Below are 13428 nucleotides of genomic sequence, written 5' to 3'. Positions count from 1 at the left end.
CACACACACACACACACACACACACACACACACACACACACACTGCCTTTACTATTGCATTTTCCCAAACAGAGGACTATTAAGGAGGTGTATGCCTAGACCTGAATTTCAGTAGAAGCTCGGTGCCTAATTCCCCTAGGGTCCTTCTGAAAATCCCAGCTGGAAGGGTTTGAATGTGCTTATAAGCATGCTGCTCATCACTGTTCTTTGGAGAATATTCACCCAGCAGCAGAGAGCTTTCACAAGTCCCGAAGCCCCACTTACAACTCCTGTTTTAGGCTGAATTTTACCCACTGAGGTACAGCAAGCCAAAATGGGGGAAGACTTCCTCTTTAGCTCAAACTCTCTTGCACCTCTAACCTCCCGACAATTCTGTTGGAATAAGGTGAGCGCATCACACACATACTCTTTCCCTCTTTGACCACACCTCTCCCCAAATCTGGTCACATGTGTCAGATGTCTTTGGTTTAGGGCCCAATCCAGTTGGGAGGCAGGCTCAGAGCATGCCTGATTGGGCCCTGCAGGTGAGAGAGGTGGGGGATGGCCTACTTTGAAATCCCATGGGGTTTAGTCATGAGCTAGAGCACCAAGCAGCTCAGCAGCATCAGGATTTAGGCAGGTTTGCCCAGGCCCACCAGCAGAAACTGAGGTGCATGGGGACTTTAAGTGCCTATAGGGTTAGGCAGCAGCTGAATGGGAGATTTGAGGATCTCAGTGCTGCCTAAATGTTGGACTTGGGTGCATAAGTCCCATTGTGGATCTGGCTGTGAGTGACTTGCCCAAGCTCACAAAAGAAGTCTGTGGCAGAGCCAGGAAGCTAGGATGAAAGCCCCGATTCTGACAGATGTTGGGGGAAAATGTATTCCAGATCAGGACCTTTAGCTCGTCACTAACCAGGGTAGACTGATTTATATGCAGAACCTACCTTCATACAACTCTCAGAAGCCAGGGATATCCTTGCCAATTGGGAATGTGGTTAACTTATTATTTGGTGATGAAAGTGTTCATTTGAGCAGGGATGTTTACACTTGCCATTATTAAGGCTAAGATTTTGTCATGGTTATTTTAGTTAGTCATGGACAGGTCACAGGCAATAAACAAAAATTCACTGAAGCCGTGACCTGTCTGTGACTTTTCCTGCTGCAGCTCCATGGTTTCTCCCGCCAACGGGGTGGTTGGGAGCTATGGGGTTCCCCCTCTGCCTGCGGCAGCTGGAAGCTGCAGAGCCCCCCCCTCCCCCGCCACGGCGGCTGGAGCTGCAGGGTCACTATATTTCCCAAAGAGAAAACGGGACACCGCCAGCCACTCACTCAAGGTGTCCTCCTCCCCCTGCACGAGGCTGTTGCCTGTGGCTGGAACCCCGAGGAGGGCCCCCTCAGGAGTTTGTCACCTGTCGCTGGAAGCTTGCAGGGGGGCCCCTGTCACTGCAACCCTGTCAGGGCCCTGCTGGTTGACAGCTCCTGGGGCTGAAGCAGAAAATGTCAGATCTCTAGAAATCAGATTCCGTGACTTCCACACCTCCATGACATAAACATAGCCTTAGCCATTATACGTGCAAAAATGCAGAGAATATTGACTGCAACAACAACAAATTGGAATTGCTAATAAGTTACATGCATTTTAGGGATCATTCTTCTATTGTATTAGCAGTATGGGAGCTATCAGATTCATTTCACACTTTTCATTGACCCCTCTTATGCCCTCACTGAGTGGGTAACTTTATTCTTTGACAGGTAACCCAGAACTACATATGTGGTAAGTAAGCCAGTTAATACTGGACACGTTGGGAGTGCCAGTTCTGTTGCCACCAAACAAACATATATTTTAACAAAAGTGGCAGCGAATTTCACCTCTCCTATTAACAATGCTTTACACTTTAGATTGGGGGGGGGGTTCCCCTCTTCTTTTTTTGTAAGTCTCCCCTTATGAGTATGTAACCATTCCATCCATTTAAGTGTCTTGATCAGATCGTTTTTAGCAAGATAATCCAACACATAGAAGTTTTGCCAGAAGCTGAGAATGGGCGACAGGAGATGGATCACTTGATGATTGTCTGTTCTGCTCAATCCCTCTGAAGCTCCTGGCATTGGCCACTGTCGGAAGACAGGATACTAGGCTAGATAGACCTTTGGTCTGACCCAGTATGGCAGTTCTTATGTCTAACATATAGTTAGAATTATGCAAATTGGAATTCTGATCTAGCTTCCAGTTAAGTAACACTCCAAGTAGGCTCAGGATTACTTTTATATGCTTAATTTTTTTACCTGCCAGAGATAGGGCTGTATTTTTTTCACTCTTGATCTTTGTCTCTTATAGGAGCTGATGCAGCAGAATGCTATTGGTTATGTATTAAATGCAAGCAATACCTGTCCAAAGCCTGACTTTATCCCAGAGTCTCATTTCTTGAGAGTTCCTGTGAATGACAGCTTCTGCGAGAAAATTTTGCCTTGGTTAGACAAATCAGTTGATTTTATTGGTAAGAAGATGAGATATAATAGCTCTATGCTAATTATGCCATGTATTTTTTTAAAGCGTTTTTATCCATTTTAATTCTTTGATTATTTTTTTTGCTAAGTGTCTCATTGTCTTTTATGATGAGAAAGTAAACAGAAGCACCTGATCTACCTTCCATATTGCAATTGTCATTTTATATACCACTCTTGTATCCCTACCCATGCATCTAAACTCAGCAGTCCCAAACCATCAACTTCTGCTCCAACTCAGGTCTCTGTCTCTAATTATGTTCTTGCCTATCTGTGAACCCCTTTCATTGCTGCTCTACTTATTTTGAGATAGAAGAGTAGATCTGAACATGTTATTCAGGCACCATCAACTTTATTTAATAGCACAATAATATTTTCATTATTTTTGTTCATTCTCGATGTATACTGACATGTTGCTTATTTTTGGCGGGGGTGAGGGGAAAGAGCAGTGCTACACACTGACTAGATGTTTTTGTGGAGTTGACACTGAAGACTTTCTCCTGAGTGGTTACAGTTACGTTGAAACGTTGTTGGGTTTTAAAGTACACCTGTACCCCGATATAACGCTGTCCCTCGGGAGCCAAAAAATCTTACTGCGTTATCGGTGAAACCGCGTTATATCGAACTTGCTTTGATCCGCCGGAGTGCGCAGCCCCACCCCCCCGGAGCACTGCTTTACCGCGTTATATCAGAATTCGTGTTATATGGGGTCGCGTTATATCAGGGTAGAGGTATAGTTCAATTGCATTTATCAGCATAAAAGGCAATGCCACATACAGGAACAAAATTACATGTATAAATATAAGTGTGCATGTGTGTTTTTAAAATATATAAATATATGCAACCATTCTGCCATCAGAAAACGTTCATTAGCTGGTAATCTTTGGAATAAGTAATGCTGTACCCTACCTACATGGTCTCTCTGTTGGCTAGGAAACAGCCTGCCTCTCTACATCACACTAACAGTTAAGAAATCTGCTGACAATTTGTAGAGGGGATTTTTAAGGTCCTGGAAGCAGTAGGAGCATCAGCACATACCATAGCAGTGCCATAAAAAGGGAAGTAGAGTTAAGCGCCAATTGCAGAGTCCTGCTGAACACACATGTAGCATTACATAAATGTCATGTGTGAACAAAGAACTCTGCCATAAACTTTCTTAAAGGGACATAGGTGGGTCAAATTTGGCTTCAGATTTAGGATTTTTGTAAAAATAAGCTTATCCAAAAGCTAAGAAACGTAACCACAGATTTTCTGTACAATTGGACAGAAGGCTTTTAACAAATAAACAATTTTATAGTGACTTAGCAACAGCATTGTAAGGTTTTCATTCTCCAGCGCAGATTAAAAGGACAGTTGACATTGACTTTACCTTTTGCATATGTCTTAGCCTAGATCATAGAATTCCCCCCGGTCACGTACCATGTGATGTAACTAAAATTTTTAAATCATTGCTCTAAGTATGAGTTCAGTATAAATGTAAATTTTGGCTTCAGAAGAAATGGAAAAATAAAAGTTTTGAGCTCCTCTCTTTTTTCCCTTCTCTTGTATCATCTCCTCCCTGATCCAAAACAAAGAGAGGGTGTGTGTGTGTGTGTGTGTGTGTGTGTGTGTGTGTGTGTGTGAATGTTACAGGTTTCCTTAAAAATCTGCATGAAGAGCTTGAACTTTCCAACACATTAATGATTAAGCTCCCATTGAGTTCATCGGGTGCAGGACAACAAAGCTATTGCTCCATCAGATTTTTTTTTTTTTTTTTTTTTTAAGGAGAGAGTATTGTGTTTAGAGCAAGAGGGAGGAAGCCGAGAGCGCTGCACTTTCAGGTCCTGCTCTCAGCTTTGACACTGACCCACCACGTGAACTTAGTCAAATCATTTAATTTGTGTTGCATTTTATTCATATATAAAATGGGAACAGATCCCTCCCACTGAGTCCTTGTCAGGATTATTATTTAGTGTATCGTGAGATGGTTTCTGTAATGCTGTAAGTATACAGTAATATTCTTAATACAAGAACAGATCAACATGGGTACATGAATGAAAGAGAATGTATCAGTCATAACACTCATTTCTGCTTGAAGCTTCCATGGGATCTGTAATAAAGAGTGAACTTTAAAGTTCTATCATTTTAACAGGGAGCTTTTAAATATTTCATCACCCTGTGCCATTGACAGTGACACTTCTTGAATTTTTCTTTTTGTTGTACAGAGAAAGCAAAAGCCTCAAATGGGCGAGTTTTAGTGCACTGTTTAGCAGGGATCTCCCGCTCCGCCACAATTGCAATTGCATACATCATGAAGAGAATGGATATGTCCCTTGATGAAGCCTACAGGTAAGGGTAGACTTTTCCTTTTAAATGAGCTTTTGTGCTTGTCAGCTTGAAACTTATTAACATTATTTCATCATGTATTCTTTCCTCTTCATCCAAGAATGCCTGAAGTTACTCTTGCTTTAAGTATGGACTTCCTGCAGACTCACCTGCCGTTGTTTTGTAGGAAGTAAAAACCTAACATTGATGTGGACACAGCAGCAAAATGAGGACAGACACATGCATGGAATGAAGCAGAAGGCTGCAACTTTTATTAAATTTTAATACAGGAGGGGCACTACCCACCCATCATCCATACTCTCCTATACCAGGCATTTAATTGGTTCCAGCGTGGGGGTTACAGGGCTTCTTACCATATAACCCATAACGAGGGGTGGCTTTCTTCAGCCGACCCCTCCTGCCCCCTGCTCTGAGTCCTAGCCTCCCTACCCCCCCCTACAAGGGGAACAGAGGCTGCAGCAGGCTAGGGACCTCCGTCCGTGAGGGCCACAAGGTCTGACCTATCACATGAGCCCAAGGCCCATCACCAAAATTCCAGGTATTTTACTTGTGGGAACCATTCATTTTATATTCTCAACTGCACTGGAAATGGGCCTCAAGTTGCAACAAATAAACTCTACCTCGGTTAGGTACTAAGCATATTGCTATTTAACCCACTGTGGCTTGAAGGTGCCACAAAGAAGACAAAAAATTCCCTGGTCCTCTGCCAGTTCGTCCATGAGAGAGAAAATTCCTTCCTGATCGCCTAGACCCTGTTTAGTCTATCAGCATCTGTCAGACCAGGTTCCCATTTCTACTTCGGGTGGATAGGGTGAGCTGCTGAAATGGAGCCAAAAGAGGCTCCACGTGGCCCCTGTGCTGAGCTAAATCCTGAGAGCTGGGGAATGGTGGCCAATCAGCACCTTTCTCCCCCAGCTGGCCAATGGGTGCCAGAGACCCCAGGAGGAGAAGCTACCTATTGTCCCTTCAAGGGGGAGGGATAGCTTGGTGGTTTGAGTATTGGCCTGCTAAACCCAGGGTTGTGGGTTCAATCCTTGAGGGGCCACTTAGGAATCTGGGGCAAAATCAGTACTTGGTCCTGCTAGTGAAGGCAGGGGGCTGGACCTGATGACCTTTCAGGTCCCTTCCAGTTCTATGAGATAGGTATATCTCCATATATTTGGTGAGTGTCTCCCTCTCTTGCTACTGGGACTGTCCCCCCTTTCACCACTGGCCCCATCAAGTTCCCCCACCCATTCATATGGGTGTGTGGCAGTTAGCTCCCAACTGCAGAATATAGTCTTGGCCTCTGCTCTGTAGGTAAGGGGTAGAATGTTAAATAATAGTAATAGCTAGGAAGAAATAGAATACGCAGATGAGACCACATATAGGCCACCATCTAGTAGTCTGTGCCAATATAAGCCACAAAGAGAGAGGAGAGAAACCAGAATAGCAAATGTTGTTTATATAGTGTGTGCACTTTTTAAAATGCTAGATTGAATCTAATGATTTACCGGTGGTATTGGATGATGATCACAAATGGCTGTAGTGAAGGTCTTCTAGGAATTAAGTAAACTGAAAGATGAATCATTTGTTGCCATTGAAGTCCGTCAGTGATCATTCTGAAAATCTTTTGAAGTGACCGTTTTTTGGGCAGCCAAGGATTTTGTACAAGAATTGAGCTCTGTTTCACATGAGTCGGCAAGTTTGGAATCTAGTTTGACTGTGAATGCTTTGGGAAGGTTGAACACAGGCTTGTTACCACCATTTTTGTACTTTATTTGACAAACATTTTGTTGTTCTCAATGCCGCAGAAAGCCAACCTGGCTTTCTTTTTGTTCGCTTTTGAGTACGTGGTTATCTGTAATGTGCACTGTAAGCTCCCAAGAACATAATTTTGAACAGCTGCTGCTGAGCTGGTAAACATACCTTGCAAATTACTACAGGTGTCGCTGTGATGGGAAGAAAGGTATTTGAAAATCTGCCTGTGAGTAACTTCTATTTGAGTGGCAGAATTTCTTCTGGATCTAACCAATATTTCATGAGAGGGGGGATAGAAACTCTAGTTTTTAAAGGCTGCTCTTTACAGAATGTGGGAGATGTATCATGCAAGATCTGAACACTGCACCTCCTCAGAACTAGTTAGGAACCTACTAATGCAAAGGAACTTCCATTAGATATGGTGAAAGTGGCGCAAATATGGGATGCTGATGAACAAACTAGGAATTAGACAGGACATAGACAAAAAATACATGGTTTATGTGCAGTGATTACCTGTTTCACAAGGCAGACTGAGATTCTGTGTTACAATCACTTTAGGTTGGCAATACTGGGAGAAATGAAACTGGAGCTGTATGCATGACAGAAGTCTAACACCTTTTCTAATGAGATTTCTCATTGGCTATAAGCACTCGCAGTCAATTGAAGGAGTGTTTTCTCCAAACTTTTGCAATGAATTCTCGCATGTCAGTGTCAATCAAGTCCACAACTTCTGTGCAAACTTGTGGTAAAGGACTTTTTTTTTTTTTTTTTTTTTTTTAAGCAGTTGTTTAGCGTTGTTTTGGTGCAAAGCTTTTAAAAATGAAAATCTACAAAGGTCATATTTCATTTTCTGAATTAGTGAAAGGTAGAAGATAAACAACTATAAAATAACTTGTCTGAAACCTTAGATTTACATTTGTTACAAGTAAAATCCAAGTGAAGGATCAAAGTATTTTCTCTAGTTTATTTTGTACATCTGACTACCGTATAAGGAGAAACATCAAAAATGACTAAAATCAATCCATTTTGTTTGATTAAAGAATGAATTAACATGCTTGTAAAACCCCAAACTGGCATGTTGTCTTGTATGTTTGCAGAACTACTACATTTTCCTTATAGTGTCCCTTTAAAAACAGCTTTGGGGGCCTCTAGCAGCACACAGGGCAGAAGTGCCAACATGATGGAAAGAAACTACTGGGTTAATCCAACCAGGGCAACCAGCAGAGAGGAAAACAATTAGAACAAAGATGGTATGAAGTCAATGACTGAATTCCTGAACACATTAGAATGAAGTTCCTTGCTCAGGAGATTCTGAGCTGGAGAATTGTCTGCAGGATGTACCATTTCTCCCAGCTGCCAGAGAATAATGTGGATGCATGTGTGAGGGTGGTAGTGTCAGCTGCCATTTTATGCTCGTTGTCTGATCTTCCCATTCAAATTATTATTATTATTATTATTTTGCCACTAGTCACAGGATTAGCACTGAAAGGGTTCGCATACATTGTAATCAAAAAGTTCCAGGTCCTCTCCATGACTGGTAGCGGTGGCTACTGCAAAACAGACCAAACAAAAAAAGGAATCTTTTGTGTTTTTGTAGTTCTTTATTTCATGGTTCTGTAACTTAGTTATATGGATTTTTCTGTTTTAGTCTGACTGGAACAGTTTCTTGTGGAGACTTTTTTTTGTGTTTAGCTTTTTTAATATCGTAGTATATTTTGAGTGTTTTACTTTTCCGCATGTGTGTAAGAGAAAATGACTTTCCTCTAGAGTTCACTAGTTCTTGATGGTTTTTGCTCCTCTTTTAATACTCTTCCTCACCCCATTTCCTAGACTTCCAGATTTTTGCCTTTCCCTGGTGGGTTTTTATATTTTCTCCTCCCACCCAATCCATGATCACAGGGACAGATGCATTTGCTGCCACTCCCACTTATACTGGCTGTTTGTGATTGCTCCTGCCATTTTGTTACTTGTGTAATTCCAGGAATGAAAACACAAGTGGGGTTGGACTCCTGTGTTGGCACGTACATTGACAATGGTAACTTCTTAGAGCCTGTAAAGAACAGGTAGTATTCATAGGCTACAATGCAAATCAAACAAGTTGTCAAGAAGTAACTGTATATAACTTCAGAGGAAGTGTTTGCCAAAACTTCAATATTGAACCTCTGTTTACTTTTGGAGTCTAATTTAGCAAATGTACTTTCTTAACTTTATATATTTTAAGTTCATCCGGTTCAATACTGGATGCTTAAATTTAAGCATGTACATAAATTCCATTGATTCCAATAGGATGTAAGGCGTTGTTTCAGTGCTTTACTGAACAGGCATGAAGCAAATTTTTACAAAATTGCCAGCCAAGGAACTAGGGGGGGGCGGAGGAATCTATTTCTGAAAAATTCTGAAATGTTGACATAGCCCAACTGTGTTGCATTTTTATATTTAATTAATCAAATGATATAAAAGTCAATTAATTTTCAGTTGGCTGAAGATAGAAAGACTGATGCATCATAGAAGCCAGTGGTCCTTGTTGCACAAATTAGGCCCAAGATATTGCAGAACAGGCTGACCCTGCCTACAAGAAGATAAAAACGGGATAGAGAGAAGGTCAGAAAATGCTAATATTAGCAAGATAAACTAATTTAAAATAATGAGAGAGAGTTAAAGGTGATCTACGAGGAAGAGGGGGGAAAGAATGAAGAACTCTTTTCTTTAATATATGAAGAAGGTCTGAGAGGCTCTTAAAAAAAATCCAGCAAAACAAGTTATCCAGAACCAGAGAATCTGAAGTAAAAACTTGCACAGAATAACCCCAAGCCCCTGTTAGGTTTTCTTTATATATAGTGAGGAAGTAAAAATAAAGGCACCTTTTCCCCCCTCTTCTTTAAGAAGAGCTGTGTAAACTGTAAAAAGGAGAGAGAATATGTTGGGTTGTCTAGTTGCTTACGTTTGAGTCGTTCAATTCATTGCTCTCCCTGCCTTTCCCATGCATCCATTAGTGGTGCTTCTTTGAACCTGACTCCAAATATCTTAACAAGAATCAAGACACCCCAAGGACTGTAAGCCTCGTACTCTGAGTGGGAATATTATTCACATTTTAAACAGTAGGGTTTTTAAATAATTCTTGCATTTTCTCTTTAGATTTGTGAAAGAAAAAAGGGCAACAATTTCTCCCAACTTCAATTTCCTGGGCCAGCTTCTGGATTTTGAGAAGAAGATTAAGAACCAGACTGGGCAGCCTGGACCAATTAGCAAGCTGAAACGTTTGCATTTGGAAAAAAGCAGTGAGCATGGACTGGTCCCTGAAAGTGGACAGAGCAGTGGCCTCTCCACTAATCAGCTTGGCACTAACTCTACCTCCGAGCCTGTGGAGCAGAAGCCAATGGACTCTGGAAGTCTGCCATGCTCGCACTTGCCAGCATTAGAGGATAGCCCGCTGGTACAGGGCATAAACGGACTCCATGTGTCCTCTGACAAGGTAGAAGATAGCAACAGACTGAAGCGCTCATTTTCTTTGGATATCAAATCCGTATCCTACTCAGCAAGCAGCAGCTGTGTGACTGCATCGGTGCAGGGGTTTGCAGCGTCCGAGGACACTTTAAAGCAGTTGAATGTTTGTAGTATTCTAGATGGCGGCAACAAGCTGTGTCAGTTCTCCCCTGTCCAGGAAGTTTCAGAACAGACGCCAGAGACCAGCCCCGATAAAGAGGAGGCAAATCCTCCTGAGAAACCTCAAAACGCCTGGCAGCTGGACAGCCAGAGCAAGCGGCAGCACATGGGGAGAACCGGCAGCGGCAGCACAATTCAAAGGTCACTGTTGTACCCGCTGCATCGGAGTGGGAGCATGGAAGACAACTACAGAACAAACTTCCTGTTTGGTCTTTCCACCAGTCAGCAACATGTGGGAAAGTCTGCTGCTGGGCTGGGCCTCAAAGGCTGGCACTCTGACATTTTAGCTCCTCAGACATCCACCACATCCCTTACCAACAGCTGGTATTTTGCTACGGAATCCTCACACTTCTACTCTGCTTCTGCAATCTACGGGAGCAGCGCCACTTACTCTGCTTACAGCTGCAGCCAGTTGCCCACTGGCTGTGACCAGGCCGGCGCTGTGCGCAGGAGGCAGAAGCAGAGTGACAGAGGTGATTCAAGGCGCAGCTGGCACGAGGAAAGCTCCTTTGAAAAGCAGTTTAAGCGAAGAAGCTGCCAGATGGAATTTGGGGAGAGCATCATGTCAGAAAACAGATCCCGAGAGGAACTGGGGAAAGTGGGCAGCCAGTCTAGCTTTTCGGGCAGCATGGAAATCATTGAGGTATCCTGAGAAATGGCAGACAATTGTGACACTGTAGCTGGCTTATTTTTCCCGTTGTTTAAAACAATTCCCTGTAAATCTGAAATTATTTTAAAAACTGGGGCTTCAGTGTGAAGGCAATGAATAGATTTATACCAGACATGACAAACTAATATGTGCATGGGGGAGAGCCGCTGTATTTTTGTTTTTTCTCCCCCTCCCACTTAAGGTGGAAGGCCAGATGTTTCAGAAGTTTTCCCTAACAGATGAAGCAATTATATGTGACAAATTGCACATCCTTTAAACGAAGCTTTCTTAGTGACTGACAGGCCATCTCCCTGGTTCCACTGACACACATTACTAAAAATCACAAAAACAAATTCTAGCGCCCCTCTTCAAATCCTCCCTTCCCCCCGAAATCAACAGTGCACCTTAGCCCTGAGACTGAGCCGACTTCTGGAGAGAGATCCTTTTCCTTAAGGACAGAGACTAGTTATGAATCCAAACAAGTGGCGACTGATCACAGCAGGGCTAAGCTAAAAACAAAGCTCAGACAATGTAAATATTGATGTAACTATCATTCTAATGGACAGGTTTGAGGTGACTTGCCAGAAAGCTGCTTTAGAGCAAAATCATACCTCAAAAAATAAATAAAGCTTTCATGGCTACCCACTCTCTGGTAGTCCGTTTGCAAGCAGTGTGAATAGATGACTGGCCACACAGTGAGACTGATTAAAGCTGCCTACGCACAAGTTCCTCAGTTGGCTTAGAGACCAGTGGTAAAATTTGATCTTCTCAAATGTGCTCACTCCCCAGTTCATTTAAACACAAAACCAGACAGGGTTTTTTAGTGTGTGATTATGAAGTTGGCTTTTGAGGTGTGGATCTGTCACCTCTAAACCTGATACTAAAGGAAGAACTGAATGCTGGTAGCATGAATGGTGGATAATATTTAGGGCTACGTGCAAGAGATAAGTGGCTGAGTGCAAGTAGCGCCATCCCTTTGTCTACTGAAAATTAATTGGTGAGGAGAGAGCAGATTTTTTTTTTTTTTTAAAGAAAATTGGTAGGAGCCTTGGATTTGTCCTCTAGAAATGTAGTAACAGTGTGAGAATTGCCCCATCTGTGCTTTTCCCTTTTCCCAAAAGGGGAAGGCTTAGTCTCTACTTCCCACCTTTAAAAAAAATAAATAAAAGTAATTGTTTCCACATCCTTGCCCAAATCTTGAGGATTCGCACATACCTAGGCATGTACACATCCCTTCTTTAATCCTCAAACTTTGTCAGACCCACTAACTTCAGATGAGAAGTGGAGCAGCCTGTTAAGATCAAGCCTCCCTCATTTAAGAGGGACAGAAGGGGTTCCACATTATTATCCTTCATGGGTTGGGGGTAGAAGATGGCATTTAAAGAAATAAGATTTAAAAAGAAAAATCAAGACCAAGTGCTGGAGATAGGAAATTCTTTTATGACATGTTATAAGCTAACCTGAGAACCTGACCATTGAGGTTCTGTCTCTATCCCCACTGTAGGGCTTCTATGCTAATACAACATAGTTTTGCTGATGGCAAGAGTTGTAAATCCTGCCACTGCTGGATTTGTTGTTGTTGCTGGCCAGTACCTGTTTCAGAGCCTTAACTACCTATTGGAGATTCCTGCTAGGGAATCTTGTCATTTCCTTGCTGCCAGAGGAGACAGGGATAGGGCTTGTTCATTTATTTTATTTTTATTTATTCTGAGAGGGAGAGAACCAGCTGCTTTCTCTCTCCAGCCTGATATTCTTGTGGTACTCTGGCTGCCACTTCCCCAGGCCACTTTATATGCCTTGTTAGAGGATTATGGTATTAAAACAACAAATGATACGCAGGGGTCTAACATGCTTCGTCGTTCAGTCCAGGGTTGTGACAAAGATCACAATGTGAAAATTCTCAGATCCCTACAGTGGCCTGCAGTAGGTGTAGGGGAGGGGGAGACGTGTAGGACCCACTGTTTGTACAGTTTCAGTGCAGGCAGCTGAAAATATAAAATACTTTTAAATGATTAACTGCTTTTTAAAGCAGTTGGCTGAGGTTTTGTCAGTTAAGATCTGGTAGTCACTGAAGCCCTAGTTCAAGTCAGCAGCTTGTTTTTGTTCTTTAAGAGTAGCTAGTTGGTGACTCAAATCTCAGGTTTTACTATATTGAGAAATGGACAGGATTGTGTCTTTGTTTTGTTTGTGGCTAGGATGTGACTTAAATGTCCTATGATGGACTTGTTTTAAACTAGCACTGAGAGAAAGCTACAGAGTTGATTAACTTGATCCTAAAGAGTGCAAGACACACAGACTGCAACTGGAATGGTTGAATCCATAGACTGTGTTTGTTATGTGTGTATGAAATACAGGAAGGGAGGGTAGTTTGGGCAAGCATGTAGGTTGATACCACATTGTAAAGCATATCAGGTTTTGGCTAATCACTACCCATACTGCCACTTGTTTTATATAGCAAGTGAAAGTGATGTTCAGCCTATAAACACACAATGTGTGTAATATACAGGATACATGTGATCCATTTATGAGATCTCATGTAAACCAGATTTCAGTTACAACCACTTTAAG

At 42.3% G+C, this 13428-nt stretch overlaps 1 protein-coding gene across 2 annotated transcripts in view; it reads left to right on the top strand.

Annotated features, from left to right (window-relative positions):
- The window catches only part of DUSP16 (dual specificity phosphatase 16), a 96419-nt gene extending 84131 nt beyond the window's left edge, over positions 1-12288 (top strand). For both annotated transcript variants that reach the window (XM_024202872.3, XM_024202880.3), the window contains 3 exons: positions 2317-2476; positions 4688-4811; positions 9684-12288. In XM_024202872.3, coding sequence (XP_024058640.1) covers positions 2317-2476; positions 4688-4811; positions 9684-10863 — 1464 coding nt within the window. In that variant the 3' untranslated portion in view covers positions 10864-12288. The remainder of the gene's footprint in view (positions 1-2316; positions 2477-4687; positions 4812-9683) is intronic.
- Positions 12289-13428: the final 1140 nt, after the last annotated feature.

The sequence above is a fragment of the Terrapene carolina genome, unplaced genomic scaffold, assembly GCF_002925995.2.
Source record: "Terrapene carolina triunguis isolate 2854851 unplaced genomic scaffold, T_m_triunguis-2.0 Scaffold112, whole genome shotgun sequence".
Taxonomy (NCBI): domain Eukaryota; kingdom Metazoa; phylum Chordata; order Testudines; family Emydidae; genus Terrapene; species Terrapene triunguis.
This window is presented reverse-complemented; position numbering and strand designations above follow the sequence as displayed.